Genomic DNA, 19,843 nt, shown 5'->3' with positions numbered 1-19,843 from the left:
GCATGGCCGGCACAGCCACTTTCTCTGGAAAACGCGCTTTTCCTCCCGGCTCCCCTGTATACGACGGTTCGACGATCGTAATATCGTGTTATCGTATTGTCAAGGGTCTCGCGTTACCGACGGTAACTAGACACTTCTGCGTACAGGGGACACCCGTCGTCCACCAGGCGATAGCTCCGCATGCTTCCGGCGAAAGAATGACACGCGAGACGGAGACAATGTCGAAGACGACGACGACGACGACGGTGGTGGCGTCGCATTGACTTTCCATGACGCCGGCGCGACGTCCCTCCGGAATGTTTGGACTAGCGGCGTTCTAAAACAACGCGACAGGCCTACCTGACACTCCGGATTGCAATTAGATCGTGAGTATCGAGCCACGGCGCGGCCGTGTACTGTTCTTGCGTTAGGTAATGCTACAGCTTTACCGAATTCCTGGGATTTCATGGAACTTGGAGGAAATTGCTCTGGTCGCGCGACGATTAATTCACGCCGCGTCGAAGTCTTTATTATTGCTTCGTACGAGTCTATTATACCAGTACGATTTATACGGGTCTGATAACGCTGCACACACTGAGCTCTGATTGCAATAAATATATATATATATATGATACTAAATGTATAATTAAACTTAGTAGAATTTCTGCATTAATATATGCATGAATAAAAAGGAACTAAAAATTTCTTATGAAAACTTTTTTTACAATATTAAAAATTGTAAGAGAAAATATCAGAGATATATCTCTAAATCTTTTAGAAAAATTTTTACAGAAATATTGTTAATAAATAAGAAACGATTTTCTCTAAAATTCGGTGTTCTTTTTGAGCAGCTTTCAGGAAAAAGCTTTCTGCGATTCGAATCGTGTCTCGATCTCGATCAATTTCACGAACTTATTTATATATACTAAATTTTTATGAATACTAAATTCGCGAACTTGCAAGGAACTGCAGACGATCTCGTCCGACGATTTTGATCGCGCTCTTTTCTCATGCGATCCAGATCTCGCTGAAATGAGCATCGAGAGGGTCTTGCTGCTGAGCTGCCTACTGAGCTGCTGCCTGGTGATCGCCGCTTCCGCTAGTCGCTCCGTACTCCTGCCCGAGGCTGCGTGCACCAGGCTAGAAAAGTGAGTGGTTCCTCGAGAGCAGATTGAAAAATCGAAACGAAGTCTAGGCATTTGCGAACGATACAGATTTATGGCAATTATCTCCAATGCTCGCCAGCAGATGGACACCTTTCTCGCAACTACCCGAGCCGCTCCGATTTCTATATATACGATCCTAAACCACCCTTCCAACGTCCCCGCGTCTAAGGCAGGGCCCGCTAGAAAGCCTCACTGATCTCTAGCGGGGCCAGGACGAAACGCGTTACAACCTTTCCCTTCGTCCACAGTCTTCTACTATCCAGAGCAACGTCAACATTAGGGTGACACCGACGACGACGGAAGCCGACGACGCACACAAAGCCCCACGTATTCTCCGTCTGTGGAATTGAAAATGAAAGCACGCGGAGCGACATGGGCGCGTGAGAACAATGCAAAGGGTGGTGCGGCAACATTACACAGGGCCGAGATTATCGTAATTCCCTGTCTTGGTGTGGCCATCGCAACTCGTCCTTTGGACGATGAAAGTCTCAATAGATCGGACGACAATGCGAAAATGAGCTCTATCTACAAAAAGGTCATGCCAAGGCAGTAATCTGCGGCTCTAACGAAGCAACTCATCGTCACGCAATCACGTTTACCCCATTGTTCTCATGGAACTACCGATATCCTTCTTCCTATATTCTGGCGTCTAAGGCAGGATCCGCTAGAAAAAAAAGCCTTACTGATGAGTCCTCTAGCGCGATCAGGACGAAACGCTCCTCTATTTTTTTCTTCCTCCGCTTTCCTGTCATTCATCCACCGCCACGAAGCAATGTTCCGCAGTTTCGCGAACGCGCCTTGACAATAACCCAGACGTTTTTATCGCGGTCCCCGACTGGTCCGCGGCATTCCAACACTCTCCCGATAAGGGTATCGCGTCGGACGGTTAATTGATCGAACGGTTTGCAGTTACACGGTCACCTCGCTGGAAAGGTACGAGGAGCCGGTCACCGTGGAAACGTTCGCCTGGTGCCTGCAGATCCCGCCCAGGTGCAAGATGACGAGGACCGAGATGCGGGAACGGTACACGTTAAAGGTGAGCGCCGCCGTTTGAACTCTAACCTTCCGTTCTCGCGTCTGAATCGCCGACTCGCGCCAAACGGAATCTCTTCTCCAGGTAATTCCTCGCCGTTGAATGCTTCGGCGTTTTTTTTTTCGTTTGTGGTCCGCTTTAATCTTTCACGGAGAGCAAGCTGAATGGCTCCGGGGCATCTCTTCCAGTCTTGTTCTCCGCCAGCGATCCGTCGATTTCGGCCGGCGTTCGCTGGTTGAAAGCAAAGATCCCGGCTTCTCGGGCCAACCTTCGACTTGCCGCGAACTTCTCCGCAGGCTTTTCAATGCCTGGACTCGCTACGTCGAAAGAGTCTGCGTCGTTAAATGAGAGGAGATGGTTGCTCGCTCAATTAACCGTTTATTCGATCTGAAGTCATTCCGGCGACGACCGCGATTTAGCTAAAGATCCATTAGCTGTTATCCGAGAATTTTCTCTGTTTAATGCACTCTTTTTTTCTCTGTTACCGCACCTGTACGCTTGCTAATTATCAATCTAAATTGTATAATATTTCATACTACGTCGATCGGATTGGATATCTAAAAATGAAGCAGTTACCTTAAAGTCGAATAAGCAGTTAATTTCGAATGTTAATACCGTGATGAGGATGCAATTAATTCGTCTCCTCTTCAGGCAGACTATCTACAGCAGTGTCTATAGTTATACAAGGTGTTTCGTCTGACCGAGTACGATCAATACTAATAAGAAATTCATGTAGAACAATTTTAAATAATCAAGTAGACCTTGAAATATCCCCTACCTTTATATAAATAAAGAGATCGTTCGCGCTATAGCTTCTTCGTAGCTTCTCCTTCATAGCTTCAACGCATTCCAATAGATTTCACTGTACTTAATTAGACGAGACACTAAGTAATGGACTCGTTCCGTTTTAACCCCTTGCAGTTGGAGCCATTTTAACTAGGAATCCAAAAATCTTTCTCCAGACTTACAGTGTTTCCATTTGATATAATCTGGTGCATTTTATACATTGTGGAATCGAATTTTGCGAGTCGTGCAACATTTAACAACTCTTGAGCATTTTTCGAATATAAGTAAATTTGATAAAAATTATTTTGACACGCGGCATGATAATGTTTAGTGGCGACTCTAAGGCGACCGCAAAGGGTTAATTTTGCGGGACCGACCGCATCGTCTCGGCTCTATAATTAGCTATTTATCGTTGAAGATCGATGTTCCTCGAGACGGCGGGACACGTTTCCAGCAAATCCTCCAACGATGTAACGTTCCCTCGCGCGAGCGACGATAAAGCAGCGGGTCTTCCGGTTCTGGACAGCCGAGTCGGCCCCGCGGTCGATACCAGGGTCCGAGCTAATTGCAGGGAAACCGAGCACCTCGTGCGTCTCATTAAACGGGGCTGAAAAAGGACGAGCGGGACGCGTCGTTGCCTCGGGGAAAATCCCCGCGACGCGCTGCGAAGTCGCCGGAATCGCCGACCTGTCGTTTGCCGAACGAATGCGCGGAAACACTTGGCAGCAGACGCGTTTCCCGGATCGCGGAACCCGGCGGACACTTGTCGTCACTTTGGGGCCGAGTAGAGCTTCGCTGGTTCTTCCGGCTTGCGAGAAATTAGCAGGGCCAGCGTCGGAATTCGCGTCTGCTCGTTTGCATCCGCGGGACCGGAAGCGTTTCTTTTGTTTAATTACTAAATAACATACGACGCTGCTAGATGAAATCTATTGTTCGTATCTGCTCGTTACGAGTCACCGGGACAAACGAGCATCTGTTTTCACCGAACAGATCAGCTCGCGAAATAAGTGGAATAGAAAAAAGAACGAAGAAAGGATGAAATAGATATCCGATAAGGAGACGGAAGTTATATATGACTCGACTTAATATTTAATTAGTCGCAAACGTCGTCGCCCGTCGTAGAGATTAAATCGCCACATTGTAGCGCAAAAAATATCTCGTTTCTTGAAGAATCTCAACCGCGAAGCACGGAAGAAGTTTTACAGCCCGTGGCGCGAATTTTCCCGCGGCTCGTTCTTTTCGAGCGGGCACCGCTCGTCGTCGGTTACATTGCTGCGGATCGCGAGGCAAAGCAGCATTGTCGGCGTGTTAATCAGCGTCGGCGGCACCTCGGGGCCTCCGTTTAATTGTTTCCTGGTCGACGACAGTCGTCCCGGCTTAAAGAGACAGTTACACTTTCGTGCGCCACCGGTGCGTCCGGCCGCCGGTTTCTCAGCCGGCCGGAAGAAAATCGCGCGCGGAGGACACTCGAGCGCGAACGCGCGCCGGCCGTTGCGCAACGGCATAATTAGAGGAAAGTTTTCGGCCACCGTTTCTGGTGGCCATCAATCTCCGCGGAATGATATCGCGTTTGCCTGTTTCCTCGCGGAATAATTAGCGTGATTAACGTAAGTTAAACGCTCGTGATTCGACGGAATTCGCCGGCCGATTCCGCGCCGATTGTCCGTGGGATCTGTTGCGGAAAACGCGCCGGCACCGATATGATGAATTTACGCGATACGCGCGGAACACCGGCCGATTAATTGGCGGCCGGCCGAGATAGATCAATTAACCGGGGATCCAGCAGCAGCAGCCGTGTTCCGATTTATCGGTAGAATCGATCGCTCCGGCGCGCCAGGACGATTCTACCCGGCCAGCTTAATGGCCAGAGCTTGCGTAACCCGTCGTTCTACCAGAGCTCTGCTTGCCGCCGGAAGAAGGCGAGCGCGCGTTGTTCGATGCAAATAAGCTCGGCGGGCCGGACCGTAAACGGCGATCGATAGTCGTGCGCCGATTTATCGAATCGTTCCGCGGGACTCCGCTTCGTGGATCATAACGGGGTGCCGCGTCGAGCAAGAATCCGGGATTACGAAGGCGACCGTAAAATCCGCGGCCGGCGATTTTTTCATAGAGGCTTTTCCAATAGGGACGGATCGACGTTGATAGTCTGTAGCGGCCATGTTGTTTCGAATGCGTCGATTAAATCATTTTCTACTTCCTCGAGTGTTTAGCAGAGATTACACGAGATGGAGTGTCCGCGCCAAACTGTTTCAAACGAATTGATATGAATATTATCAATTTCTTCTGCATCGAAGTAAAAATAAATTCTTCTGTTATCTTCGAAACAAAAATACGTAAAGACGATAAAAGGAACAAGAATTGTCCGGTCCTTCTAGAGGGTTTTTCAGTAAGGGGCGACCCGCCCTTAAAACCCTATATTAATCGGTCAGGTGTTCGCGGCGAGCCGATGTAAACACCTGCGCTCTCTCCGACGAAAATTCACGGTGGACAACAGAGCTCGGCGAAGATCCCCGTCGAATTCGCGCGTGTATACGCGATGATCGAGATAACGGGTCGCCGGAAGAGAAAAGAGGTCTCGCCTGAATACGCGTTTCGCAATCGGCTCCCATTAACGCGACGGCGGACGGGCTCGAGTGGAAAATCGCGGCGAGAGAACGCGGCTGCGAGACCGCCGCGGCTAGAAATTCCACCCTTCTCGAGCGTGTCGCCCCACGAGCATGTACCAGCTCCAGTTTTTTACCGAATATTACAGTATCCTCTACGGTTCTAGTTTTTGCCGGACAGCGCGCGCCGGATCGATCCAGAATGGTAATTGTTCGATCTACGAGCCGGTTGCGGTGCTGCGTACCAAGTCGGATCGATTCGACGCGATCGGAAGAAACAAAGCTCGTTCTCGGCCGCTTTAAAAATGCATCCGACTTCCACGCTACGTTTAATCGGCGCCTTTATGCTCGACGAGCATGTGTCCCAATCTGATACGGATCTAATTCACATCGCGTTCCCAAGTTTCGCCTGAGAGATCCCCCCCCGATCGGAAGGTCATCTAGATCCCGCCGGCAGATTATACCGGCTGCAAAACGTCTAATGTCTAGGACAAAGAAGAGCCGCAGATCGCGGCGAGACTGCCGCGAACAGCGTTGGGTCATTAGGCCAAAGTCTGCGTCAACCATCGATGCGCAATGGACGAAGCTCGCTTGTCTTCACTAATGTTGCATCCTTAACACCTTGCCGCACTTTAACGAGTCAGACTCGTGATGGAGATTTATTACAATTAGGTATAAATGTTCAGCCATTCCTTTGAGTAGGGATCAAATTTTACTCTCTTGTTACTAATATTTAAATATTCAAGTAGATGCGAGCACAGGATAAATATAAAATTACTTTTTCTTCCAAAACAATTAGTGCGATCGAAAGAATTTTAATCATAGTAATTGCGAAGAAAATGGTACGGAAAGGGGTGTAGTTGTTACTTTTTCTTAACAATAAATTATTCTAAGTAAATGGAATAATTCGGGTTGAATATTCGTATGAAAAGAGCTCGATCGAATAGCTGTCTCAGACAAATGTTTTAAATAATTCGAAGAACGTCTAGCTCGGACAGGAGCGGTGCCGGATCGAGATCGCTCCTATATCTAACCATGGACTCGCCGGTCCCAGAAGTCGCGCGGCAAAGTCGTGCCCGACCGACAATTGAGAGAGCACACTTCTATGAGAAAGAGTCGAAGCCCCACGTGCACCTCGAACGGCGGTATCGAGCCTCTCGGGTTGTGCAGCTACTTGTATCGCGTGTTGGCCAAGTCTCTCACGGCCGGAGCGGGCATAATATTTATTGCGTAGGAACATCACGCCGCGTAATGCGGAGCAAAAGGTTTGCGCAACGATCGGCGCGAGCGCGCGCGGTTCGGCGCGGAAAAGGACTTTCGAACGGCGGCCGATTCGCGCGGGAATTTTCCTCGCCGTGAAAAATTCGTCGGAGTTCCGCCACGGCTCGGGCCGTGTTTCGACACGCGTTGCAACTCGCGGAGACCGGCGCCGGCCCGCCGCGTATCGATCACCGCTCGCCGCTTCGAAACCGCGTTGCGCACGAGCAGGATGCGCGACTGATAACGCAACGATTGCATCGCGCGAGGATCGTCGGCGAATAGACGGTCGATGTCCGCCGTCGAACGGGCGCAGGAAAACGGTGAACGATCGGCGGTGGGTGCTGTTGCGACAACGATTATTGCAGGCGCGACCGGTACGAGGAAGTTTGGGGCGGTTTGAAACGGACTTCCTCCTAGATTCTGGCCGCCGAACTGTTCGCAGATCTGGATATGAGCTTGGAGAACGGAAAATGGCACCTGCGTGTCAAATTCGCAGTGGTGCGGAGACGTTGGAGTTAGTTTGGAGGGAATGAATTCAACGAGGATTTTATCTATAGTTCAAGCTCGATTAACCGCTTGCACTGCGATTCATTTCACGTCGCGTTGATCAACATTCATTTATCCTTAACATTTTTAATATAGGGTTTTCGAGTAAGGGCGGGTCGATTTTCAAATGGAATAAAATAGGCTGTGTGTGAGGTATTTAATTTTTTTTTACTTGAAAGGCCCGTATGTGCCATTATATATGGAATATGACATCGTTCAAATGTCCCCAGCGGCTTCGCACGGTGACACGTATCCGAGTGGTCCAATTATCAATGACTCTGCCGCATAGCTCCGGTGAATTTGAGCGATGGCCTGGGCTAGCACCCGTGGATGGATAGATGGATTTAGATGCATTTGGACGCACGATAATATTCATATTCAGTAGATCTTATATGGAACCGGTATCACGTGTCCGACTCGTTGTAATACCGCAAGCGGTTAAGCATGAAATGGTACTTTATTGAATTCGCAATGGCGCGAAGCTGTTTGAAACAGTTATCGCAGACACTTCATCTCGCGTAATCTCTGCTAAACACTCGAGGAAGTACAAAATGATATCCAACAGCAATGAGTCACAGACGCACATACGAGCATGCATGTTGCAACCGGCATCGTTACAAAAATCTGCAATTAATACAGCATCTACATTTGCGAAACACTTGATATCAACCGTATATGGAAGAATGAGGGAAATCTGAAGCGATCCGAAGCCAGTGCTTCTGAAATTTTATAGCCGAGCGATCTACGATCCATGAGGGAGCAATAGTTCGTTGCGAACAGCACGTTAGAGAGTACTATCGTGAACGTCGACGCGAATTCGCAGCGTCGGCTTACCAAGGACATGATTGGTTCGCGGCAACGGCACCCAATGTTATAATTTTATCGTCCATTAACATCTCGTAACTCAAATGCCAATCGATTCGCAGATCGTGTTCGGGCGATACGGCGTAAACGGCGCGCGGTGATCGTCGAAACGCCGGTTCGAAGCCGTTCGAACAAAAATCGTCGATTCGCCACGGTTACTTTTGCCGGGCGGTCGCTCGCGTAATAATAGGTCGTGGCGAAAACTGTATCGACGATAGGGTATAACAATGGGCGCATTAGCGGAGACAACGAGGCGGACCTTGAACGCGTTACCAGGCGGCCGCGGTTATGGTTGGCTCGGAGCGCGTAAAACGGTACCTGCAACGGCCCCGGCCGAGCCGAGCTTCCACACGAGGCGGGAAAACGCGACGGCCGGCGGGCGCAGGAATTTTTCGAAAGTTTCCCCGGGAAATCGCGGAAAATCGAACGATCCGGCCCCGCGCTGTGGAAACCCATGCCGTCGGACAGTGCCGCGAGCGGCGAGGTCGGCCGACGTTTTCTACGATAGAAAATCCTCGGAATTGCACAACTTTTCGGCGGTTACGTGTTCGCGGGCAATCGATACCCCCCGAAGAGAGCGAGAGAGCCGACTTGCCGCAGTCGACTTTACGAGCCCATAGAATCTAGTTAAGTGGCAATTATTCGATCGGTCTCCGAAAAACGGGGCTGGTGTTGCGCAAAACGACCGTTCCCGTTGTCATTATATATCGCTCATTATCATAGCGATTCGCGCCTTAATTGATTCGAGAGGAGCCCGACCACCGGTTATGAAACCAGAACTATAATTAATGGAAGGCATCGGCTGAATTATAAGAGAGGCGGGGGTTTCGTCAGATCAAGATCGACTTAATCGGCCTTACCCGATAAATATTTACAAGATTCCCGTACTTAAATCTTCGCTCGCGGAAACTATCGAGTCCAGCGCTCGGGCCTCGACTTTCCCTTTACATAAATTTTCGCCGGCCACCGGTTCGATCTCTTTGGTGAAAAAACTTCTCCTGAAACGTGGAATCGGCGAGCGCCGATTATTTCATGATTATTGCTCGATTAAAGTACGCGGATAGGAGACGCGGAAGGCTGGCCGTCCACCTGGTTCTCGTCGAACTGGTAAACGGCCCTGATCGTTGCACCCGGCATCGCGGAAGCGTCAATAAACGCTAAAAGTTCGTTCGATACGTTCACGCGCTCTTCGGAATCACGTCCGACGTTGGCCAACTTTTCACTTAGGCTCGCTGTCAGTATACCGCAGCTGCGAAGAAAACGACTGCTGCAGCGTAGAAATATTTCGGTGGAAACTTCGCAGTTTCGATTAACAAGTCCGCCACGATTGGATCAACCCGCGCTGCAACTTCGCGCGAGTTCGATTAGACGGTAATCGATTCACGGAAATTCAACACTTCTCGGGATTTCTCGAAGCTCGGATAAGACCGGTACTACTCGCTAGATTAACTTGAAAGTTCGAAGATGTGGTGTTTGAAAAATTTGTTAATTCGGCACCGATCTAATTAGGTTGGGGATCTTTATGTATGCTAGAAGTGATTATAGAGTGTTTTTATGACTGTTATAATAGAGGGTTTCATCACTGTCACATAGCTTGTCGATCAATATCCTGTCAGTAACTGTAATTTTAGGTTTCTATTGGTAATTAATAATTTTTATATTTCTTTCTGTGTTTTACACAAATTCCGAACTTTTGTATTATTACTCAAGTCTTTTTGTACCGATAATGGTAACTTTCATTATTCTATTTTAATAATGGCAACTCTCATTATTCTATTTTAATAATAATAATAATTATTATCATTATTATCACTTTATACCTAATTATTATTATTATGGGCTAAACAGTGCGTAAATGGAGACAGTCTAAAAAATTCCATACTATAGTTCACTGATCCGAAAAATCAGAATTTCTTGAAGACAGACATCTATGAATTAAACTCGCGTTGGAAAAAGTGTATAGAAACGAATGGGGCATCTTTTAATTAAATCAATAGCTTTTGGAAAAAGATATACAGTTTCATATACTCACTCAAAAATCCGATATTTCATATGCGCCAGCCTTATATCTAACCCTGTAAAAATTGGCAATAATTGCCGCGCGATCTGTCCAGCTCGCAGAACGTCTTCATTCGCCGGCTCGCGGAGACCGTAGGTAAAGAAACGGTTTTCCCTCGAGCCTCGCGCGAGTTTCACCGCGTATAAATTGGGAACCCGATCCCGGTCTAGCGAGAGCACGGATCGGAGGAAACGGCCGCGAAAGACGGAAACAGGTGGTGTGCCGCGGGATTACGTCGATCGGGGCTACGTGACCGAATGATCTACGAGCGGGAATATTTCGCGTTTCCAGAGCATAGATTAAATCGGCATCCACACGGTATCGTTACGGTGGAATGCCTGGCTCGAAGGTAACGGGAGCCCGTTCCGATGTCGAAAGCTCCTCCGGTCCGGGCGTATGATATCGTTTTAATTGACACGCGGATGAGGCGGCCGGGCCCCCGTGGCGTGTCGCTGATCTCGTGGTTTTTTTTCTTCTCCCGGCACTCCGAATCCCGTTGACAGAGTGAAAGGAACAATTTAATAGCGATAAAGGGTACGTGTTAATGATCCGTGCCGTCGCGTCGCCCAACGCCGCGGGAGAAATCAGTTTTCGCGTTTGCCGCGCGAGCCTCTGTTGCTCGCGCCTTAGCCGACTCGCGATTAATCCGCGAGTCGTCTCGCTTGCGCAACTCTAGCTCCTCCGTCCTCGCTGCACGATGGGGAATATCCGTTGCAACATTGTGCCGGGGGACGATTCCGGGTCGATCGATGATCGGCTCTATCCGCCGAGATCTGCGAACCGATGACGATAGCTGCGCGACGAACAAAACATTGGCAATTCCTCCTCGGACTCAGAGATCCATCACGGGAGAATAACGCGGTTAGAACTGCCCTTAGAGCTATTTTATATACAGTTCTGAAATTGTAACTACAGTGAATATAGTTCTAAAATTTATTTTAGTATTCGTTTGCCAACGAAAACGATTTCTTAGGTCGTGAGTCAGAAATAACTTTTGGATGCAGCTAGGTAAAATCGATTATTTTCTATAATATTTATTGTATCTATTATTTTCTATTATTATTGTATTCTATTTAAATAAAAGAAAACAAGAAGTCTAAAAGGATTTCCGTTCGATAGGTGACCGAGAGAAACCGCTCCGCGTTAAATCGCAAGCCTCTGCGGCTTGTCCGCGAAAGATAGTCGCAATCGAGAGAGTCCGGTAACAGGGTTTATCCGGTTCCAGACGGGGGGTACCCGTGAATTATTACCTCGGCCTCGGTCACCATAAGCAGGATTACGGTCCTAATTCGGGTTAGGATTCACGTGATCCTGAACTTGCGTGTACGACAGGCTCGACCGCGAGCGTGTTTGCACTGTTGATCGATTAATCGTGTGCTCGAGCTTGCGAACTAACTTGCTAACAGTTCCGCCCGGTTTAGGGCTTCGGTTCACGTATAAAGAGGCCCCCCTCCCCCCGCGGCGCGATATACCAGCCGGCTCTACTTGACGCGTCCCTGTAACCAGTCCTTCAACCCGTTACACCGGATCTAATGTCTGCCAGAATCGAACGGAGCCGGGCCGGAATCTTATCTCCACAGTTCGCGGATACGCGAACGATTAGATCGGAGAGGCATTCTCGCCGTCCCGAATTATGCCATTTCTATTCTTGAACGATCCGACGCCGTTTGCGTAACGCGCGCTCTGCAAACGCAAACAGATCCGAGTAATCAGGAAATGAACGCGCGCGGAGCACCAGTTTCTAGAAACTAGATTAAAGATTTTTTCGATCGGAGGGGACTGGCCTGCTTCGCTCGCGCGTATCTTGACCATGTCAACGCCGGCATTAAATCGCTCGCATCGTTAGCGTGGATACGGGGCCGATATTTTCTCGATCGGAGGTGCGTCATCGGGAAAAGCTCGTCTCGACAACGTTGGCTGGTTTGCTCGTCGCTGGAGACGAGGCGAGAAGTAGTTTATCCGCTTCGAACAATGCCGTGCGAAACGCAATCGGCGATAAGCTCGTCGCTAGCAATTTTTCTTCGCTATTTCGCCGGTTAATTGGCTCGCGATCGAGAGGCGGCGGGACGATCGGGCGAGTAAAGTCCGTGAAACGGACTTGGGGAAACAAAAGGATCGAGAATGCCTGGGCGAGCGAGATTTAGCGTGCAGGAACGCGATCGAAGATTAGGAGCGAGAAAAAGGAGGCGCAATCGTTCCGCTCAGACTCGCGTGTAAAACGATCGAGGCGGATCGCGGCGGATCGCGGCGGGGCGCAGCGGCGATCCAGGAGGAAGTGAGAGCGGCGATGGAAGGAGTGGGCGGGTTAGGTTTATGGTTGCTTTATGGACGCGGACTTGGCTTTTCTCGCGCGTATCCACTTACGACGGATTACGAACGGAACGGTTACACGTTTGCACGTGCCTCCGCTCGCTTTCGTTTCGCGCGCGCGCGCTCTCCGTTCGCCCGTTACCGTTTGGCGATCCCCGGTCTTGTCCGACGGAAAGTGGGATCCGGTCCAAAAAGCCGGCCCCCCGTGCCCTGCCAGAACACGACGGCGTCCCCGACGCCCTACTTTTTTCTCTACCCCTAATCCATTTCCTTAACCGCCGCGCCCGTTTGGACGGCCCGCTGTTTTATAGAATTCGAGCCGCGCGCGATTGCACATTTGGATCGAGCGGACAATCTGCCGCGATTTAACGCCTTGCGGCCGGCTGAATCGCTTAGGCGTTAGCCTTATCGTCGATGGACCACTTGGAATCGGCCGCGTCGTTTCGACCCGCGATGCTAGGCTTGCGAGTTTTCTCGCATAAAGGTACAGCGGGCTTGTGTTCGGATCGCTTATAAAAGTTTCGAAATTTATAAGACCTCGAGCCGGAGCCTCCAATTTTGTCGGACACGGAACGGCGCGACCTTCGGCTTTACGTTCCGATCGATTTCAAGCGGAAATATATTTTTGAGATGTGGTGGGAGAAGATGAAAAATTGGGCGTTTTAAATAAAACGGAATCGTTTACGAAGTGATTTTTGACGAAGTGATTTAGTTTAACGGTGAAGGATAATTACTTTCTGTTTCAGACGGAGATAAGAACGAGGACTGTGAACGAGTGCTGCGAGGGCTACAAAATGGTATCCGTCGACGATTCCGACGCACCTGTGTGCGCACCGATCTGCAAACAGTGCGTCGCCGGTATCTGCGTCTCGCCCGGCCACTGCGAGTGCTATCCCGGCTATACCGGAGAGAATTGCTCGATCGGTGAGTCTCTGTTACCATCGTTTCTGGGTTCCGATTATTTTTTTCTCCAGAGAAGCCTTATAGTACCGAGTCATACCGCAGCCGGGCTTTTTCACGGGTCGCTGGCCGGAGAGATCGATGGTTACGCCGTTCGAAATCGAAAGATAAGCGCAGTCGATCCGACCCGTTTCCGGGAGCTTCGCGGACTTTGAAGAGCGCGCGGAACGCTTCGCCAGGCCGGATATATTTCACGCTCGATGAAACAGACCGACCTTCCACGATCGCGCGGGAACGCGCGCGCGGCCGGCAATTCTCGCCGCGATTCCGAAATCGGCGTTCACCGCCATAAAACACGACCCGCGGAAGCTCGGCTGCTTCATTTGCAAACCGACCTCCGCAAACGTTCCAAAAACATCTTCATATTGTTTAATTGAGTCTGTTAACGTTGATTACAAATCGCTCTGTTTTAATACATTCCTTTCACAAAATTTAAAAAAAAATATTTCCGAGAAAATTTTGAAACCGTGAAGCTTGATACAAAGCTTGAAAATTGCGCTTTATATTAGCGTCGTTGTCGTTTGAAAAATAATTTGCGGAAATGTTTTAAAAAATCGACAAATCTCGATATCGTTGCCTCGAAGAGAACTGCTTTGATCTCGGAGGCGGAATCGATTTTATGTCACATTTCCGTGGGAGTTCTTTTTACATAATATAGCTTAAATTAAAGCTGGAAATGTCTGCTTTAAGATAGGGTGTATTAAATGCAAAAAGACTGCATAATTAATTATTAGGAAAACTTAAGGCGACGTTATGTTCTATTCCCATAGACATTGTTCCTCGTAGATCCATTTACGTTTCCGGAGAAAGTCGAAATCATTTTCCCCTGTAATAAATTAGTATTTCAAAGTCTCGAGGTTCCTCGTTTTACATCTGTTGACAGTGTGCAAGCCACACACATGGGGCCCGGCGTGCAAACACGAGTGCGACTGCGGCGAAAACGTGACCTGCAATTTCTTAGATGGAAAGTGTCCGTGCCCGCGAGGATTGAGTGGACCAACGTAAGATTGCATCTTCGCAGCGTTATAAATTTCTTCGTAGCCGCGGTGAAAAGAATTCGACCACGCTTTGGCGTGATTGGCCAACTTAACAATGGCGACTCGCGAGCCATCGGCCCCGTTTCGAACGGTATAGCGAGCCAGTTGCAGCCCGGCCGGTAGATCCAGCGCTAACGAGGAACAGATCCATAAAGTTTCCGCTAACAAACCCGCTCGCGCGGTATTGTGCAACGGAAGGCTTCCGCTATTTATAGAAACCGAGAAAAACGTTCTTCCTGTCCGCGTTACCTGGACAGAGGCCCTCGACTTCCTCGGATTACATAAAGCCACCTGTCGATTGAACCGGCTCCCGCCTAATACGCGGCGCTCGTGCATCTCGATCGACCTGTTTCGCGCGTAACCGCAGCGTTTACCAACCCCCCCAGGTGCAACGAGTCCTGTCCGGAACACCGCTGGGGACCGGACTGCGCGTTTTCGTGCAACTGCGACGGCAACCGATGCGATCCGGCGACGGGCAAATGCGTCGCTATCGAGACACCTCGCTACGAGACCGCGGAGGCTGCCAATACCACGCTGCCGGATGATCGGCAGGAATCGTCGTCGACGCCGCCCGAGACAACGGTGACGTTGGAGACCAAAGGTAAGAAAACCGTGATAGTTGACTCGCGTGACGCAACAGGCGATCGCCGACAAATATTTGCTCTCGCCAAACACGGTTGTTTCTGAGACTTCGGTTCCGTGAGTCAACGATTTGAAACAACGGAACGCGCTGCTCAAACGAACCGAGCACTTCTCACCGGTGCAACGGTCCCGGAATCGTTTCCGGGTCGGATATTCGCGCGGAATGCACCGATCTTTCTTCCCCCTCTCTCTCTCTCTCTCTCTCTGTTTCGAAACGTAGCCGGCGACGAGGCTTCCGTCCCGTCGGATAATCTGCCTAGAACAACGAGCCCGGAAACGACCGCCGCCTCGAGCCCGGATCAGCCGAGAACTAGGACGCAGACGAGCGAGGACGCGAACCCGAGCACCGCCAGGCCCGTGATCGTTCTGGTCTCGGTGCCGGAGAGAAGGCGGAACTTGGAGAAGGACAAGTTCGCGATACAGAACCCGTTCCTGAGGCACCGGGACGTCGTCGAGGACCATCTGCACGAGCTGCCCACGTTGAAATCCGATTACGAGAAGCACATTCACAAAGGTAACCCGACGCTCTCTATGCGCCTCGAACGAAAGCGAGTCTAACGGAGAACCTGACACGCCGTCGATCCTCGTCAGACATGATGCACGTGTCTTCGATCCCGCTGGACATCGCTCTGATCGTCGTAGCCTCGATCTTCTCCCTCGGCTTGACGTCGGTCGCCGTGGTGCTGGTGCTGTACGTGCGGTCCAAGCTGCTCGAGACGGCCAGAGTCTCGATCTACGAGGTCGAGAAGACTAAGAGCCAGGAGAACACCGGCACCATAGACAAGAGGAACCCTTCGCTGGTCAACACCTCGACCCGTGAGTCCCTCTCTCTCTCTCTCTCTCTCTCGCTCTCTTTGCCTCCCCAGATCCTGCTTTTCCACGCCTCTCGGTGAAATCCCGCCGCCCTTGACCCCGATCTCATCCGCGTAATCCTATCGCGACGGCCATCTTGAACCGTTCCGAGGCGTGGATTACTCGTCCGTCGGATTAGATCGTCCCGCTGCTCGCTGTTTCCTCCCACCCTTTCTTTCGACGGAGATACCTCTCCCTTTCTCTCTCTCTCTCTCTATTTTTCTGATCCTATTTAAAAAATTGTGTCAACTCATACAGCGAGATTTCTCGAAATCTGCCTTCTGAATTTTAGAATCTCCTATACGAGAGATCCCGGCGTTCTTCACGTCCACGCCAGAAGCTGGCACTATACTGACGATCCCGACCATCGATCCCAACAGCAATTATGCCAACGGCGCTGCCGCCATCGGCTTCCGCATATCCGGCAATCTGCGTGGTAAGCAGCAATTCGATTTTTCTCGGCTCTCTCTCTCTCTCTCTCTGGTCAGCTCTTCGGAGGGCTTTATTGCAACATAATTCGGAACGTGCTCCACGGCTGCCAAGGGCAACTTCGATTTTCCCTTTAAACTCTTGCCGAGCCATTTTCTACGCGATTAAAACGATACGTTTACGGTTCAACCCTTTGCCCTCTAAGCCACTTTAATTATAAATTTAATATAATTGTTCTAGCTTCTACTATGTCCACTGTATGTGACAAAGTGTATTTTATACATATAAAATTGATTCTTGCGACTCGTACCAACAGTTTCACTGTAAACAATTTTTTAAATCTAAACTATATTAATATACAAATTATTTGAAAACCGTGATAGATTAATTTCAGTGGTGCCTCAGAGTCACCACTCGAGTGCAAAGGGTTAATTATTGGGTTGGGGAATAAATTCGCAGCGTTTTTATATTTATTTTTTACTTTGCAACGATTTGTTGTCAAATTGTATAATATTCATTCGATAGTGGTGTTGAATATTATACACTTTGTCAAACAGCAACAATTGGTGTTAAATGAAAGAAGATGTAATAACGCTTACGAACTTATTCCCCAACCCATATATTTGGAAGGAAACCTCGTACAAAATTTCAAAAAGCTTCCGTCGCGCAGATTTCCTGCAGGACGACCACTACGATCGTCCTCCGTCGACTCGGATCCGTTTGCAGACGTTCGGCTGCGAGACGACCCCGGAGCACATCTACGACGAGATCCCTCTGTAGCCGAGCGGCCAGGTGTCCGCGCAGGAGCGCGCGACCGGGTTGCCGATCGATCGTGGATCGACAGAGGGCGGCCGGGGCCCGGGTATCGAGGCCATAGGTGCCGCGGGATCCGGCGATCCAGCTCAATTAGTCCGTTAAGAAAGCGGCGGCAGGCCTTTTTCCAGGGCCGGTCGGTTTCACGGAAGAGAGGTCGCCGGGAAAAGTGTCGCGCCAGAGGCGTTCGCGTGCCATTGTTCGAGTCACGAGCTCACGTGCGATTCCGGAGGCGGATGTGAGCGAGCCGGCCGGACTCCGCTTCGATCTGCTCCGATCTGCTCGGCTCGGCGCGTCCACGGACCGAGAAATATCCGACCGGACTGGTTTCCGACCTTACGCGAGGCTCGTCCACGGCGCGCAAGGCTCAACGCGATTGCGATCTATCCTTTTGTCGCCCGTCCACGTGACCATAGATCGATTCTCGACTCCGAAGTGGCCTGTATCCACCGCGGAGAAAGGATTGGACCGATCGAAAGCGCAAAGTGTCACCACGCTGCCAGAAGATCTCTATCGGGCGATCTATCTGTCCGATTCTTTTGGATCGCTCGCGATCCGAGAGCGTCGGGCCAAGTGGACGGCGCGGCTGCAGCCGGCAGAAAAACAGCGGCGATTAGATTATCCGGCGGGGGTCGGGCGTGTACCGCGACAAGGCAACATTTCTCCGGGCCCCGTTGACGTCAACGTGGCCATCGAGCCTCCCGGTGGTGCGCTTACGTCAGCCGTGGACACGCGAGTCTCTCGGTCCTGAACAGACTCGTATCCGCGCCGGCCATTCTGGTACCGGACATGGGAACCGGCCGCTCGAACTCTCCTCGAAGAATCTCCAACGAAAGCAACCTCGGACAGCGAGGCGGCCGCGGCGGAGCCGGGCCATTCGGACTATCTATTTTCGCGGGCCGATAATGACGGCTGTCTTAAATTATCTGCCGAGTCGGCAGAAGTTCCAACGGAAGTTATCCGGGAGGTCGTGTCGTGAACTTTATGAATGAATGGCTGGAGATAAACGCCGACTGGGAAAGTGGAGCGCGTGGCGTTTGGATTAGGTTGTCGATGGCTACGAGATCGGACTTCGAGAACACTCGTGGGAGATCGGGCTCGAAAAGCTGCTCCGCGATTCATTGCGATCGAGGGCGAGGCTTTCGTTCGCTGAAACCAAACGCGAAAGAAGAGGAGCCTGTTCGTTGCAGGGATTACCGAAGATCGCGCGCGCTCGGCGTGTCAACGGAAACGGACAAGTGGGACTGCGCCGGAGGCTTGCACTTACGCGCTGACATCATCGATCATAATAAAGTCGCGACGAATCGGACGGGGGTCCATCATCGAGAAACTGCGTCGGAGGCGGCCGAAGAAGAACCGGCAATTGCGATGCATCGCGTCGATTATCGCGTTTGCACGCCTCGGAACATGCCTCGGAACGATAACGAGCCGAGCTCACGCATCGGACCGGCCGCGCACGCACGCGTTTCACTTTGTTACGGCACGGATGCTATCCACGATCGATCGGGAATAGCAACTCGAACGTTTCTCGCCGCGAATTCGGTCTTCGAGCGAATCTCTTCCTTCTTTTTCTCTCTCTTTATCTTTCTCCTTTTTCTCTCTTTATCTTCTTGTTTCTCTCTTTCTCGCCCAGAGCGATTTTGACACTGTCGGCTTTTTTTCGCCGTCGGCTTATCGCGGATCAGAAATGGGACACGAGCAGGCCATCGCGCTTCGCGGACTCCCGACACGTCGCCCCGCAGAACGCGGCCGCATCCTTTTGTTCGACGGTATCGACGGATTACATAAACGCGACGCGCCCGCCTGAAACTGCCGGCTTTTCCGGCGAGCGCGTTCGCGACGCCGATGCCAGCGTGATTCGACCGAGCACTTTTCTCTCGTTTTGTCCGAGGCAATCGAACGAGGGGGAAACATTGAAGCCGAACGTCCATCGAGAGGATTGAATCGTTGATGTCGCGGACGTATTAGCCCGATCTCTCGCGGGAGCGACGCGAGAGAACGTAGGAACAGCGGATGGAAAACGGCTCGCGTATGCCACCTGTACGCTTGTCAAGGCCTACGTTAGGCCTTGTACGTTCGACAAAACAATGAGTCATTTCTTTCTTGGTAAGATATCGAAGAACGGTGCGAGGAAAAAGGAAATGCATAGTCGAAACAGTCCGCGTGTCCCGGCTCGCGCCGGATACCAAGGTCTCAGACACGCGTAACGTAAAACGTTTCTCTTGTTAAGCTAACTATAAATCAAACGGTACGCGACGGAAGCGTCTCCGAGATAGGATTCGAGCGTCTCTAGGATTCCGAGAAGCTGCGGCAGACGCTCCCGGGTCCAAGGACGCGAGTCCGCGGAGGTGTCTTAAACGGGAAAACCGTGGGCCGCGTTCCCGGGAACCGGTCTGAAAAAATGATCGGCGACTGTGCGCTCGAAAGCCGCGATTCGCGCACGAACTCGGCCGGGTTTCGCCACCCGGCGATCTATAAACATTTCTGCGAACAACTACGCAGCC

General features: G+C 50.6%; 1 protein-coding gene across 1 annotated transcript; it reads left to right on the top strand.

Annotated features, from left to right (window-relative positions):
• Positions 1-274: 274 nt before the first annotated feature.
• LOC144467785 (uncharacterized) lies at positions 275-19,679 on the top strand. Its single transcript, XM_078176730.1, has 10 exons — positions 275-365; positions 1,001-1,127; positions 2,055-2,181; positions 13,353-13,530; positions 14,450-14,567; positions 14,990-15,204; positions 15,466-15,759; positions 15,837-16,061; positions 16,390-16,533; positions 17,197-19,679. Exons 2-10 carry the CDS (start codon positions 1,012-1,014, stop codon positions 17,304-17,306), a joined length of 1,527 nt encoding a protein of 508 aa, XP_078032856.1. The 5' UTR covers positions 275-365; positions 1,001-1,011; the 3' UTR covers positions 17,307-19,679.
• Positions 19,680-19,843: the final 164 nt, after the last annotated feature.

The sequence above is a fragment of the Augochlora pura genome, chromosome 3, assembly GCF_028453695.1.
Source record: "Augochlora pura isolate Apur16 chromosome 3, APUR_v2.2.1, whole genome shotgun sequence".
Classification (NCBI taxonomy): Eukaryota; Metazoa; Arthropoda; class Insecta; order Hymenoptera; family Halictidae; genus Augochlora; species Augochlora pura.
This window is presented reverse-complemented; position numbering and strand designations above follow the sequence as displayed.

Bases quoted from the DNA above. Each gene is read 5' to 3' on its own strand.
- LOC144467785 (XM_078176730.1), top strand. From the start codon at position 1,012: ATGAGCATCGAGAGGGTCTTGCTGCTGAGCTGCCTACTGAGCTGCTGC. The intron at 14,568-14,989 runs GTAAGATTGCAT...CAACCCCCCCAG, and splicing joins CGAGGATTGAGTGGACCAAC to GTGCAACGAGTCCTGTCCGG. The intron at 16,062-16,389 runs GTGAGTCCCTCT...TCTGAATTTTAG, and splicing joins GCTGGTCAACACCTCGACCC to AATCTCCTATACGAGAGATC.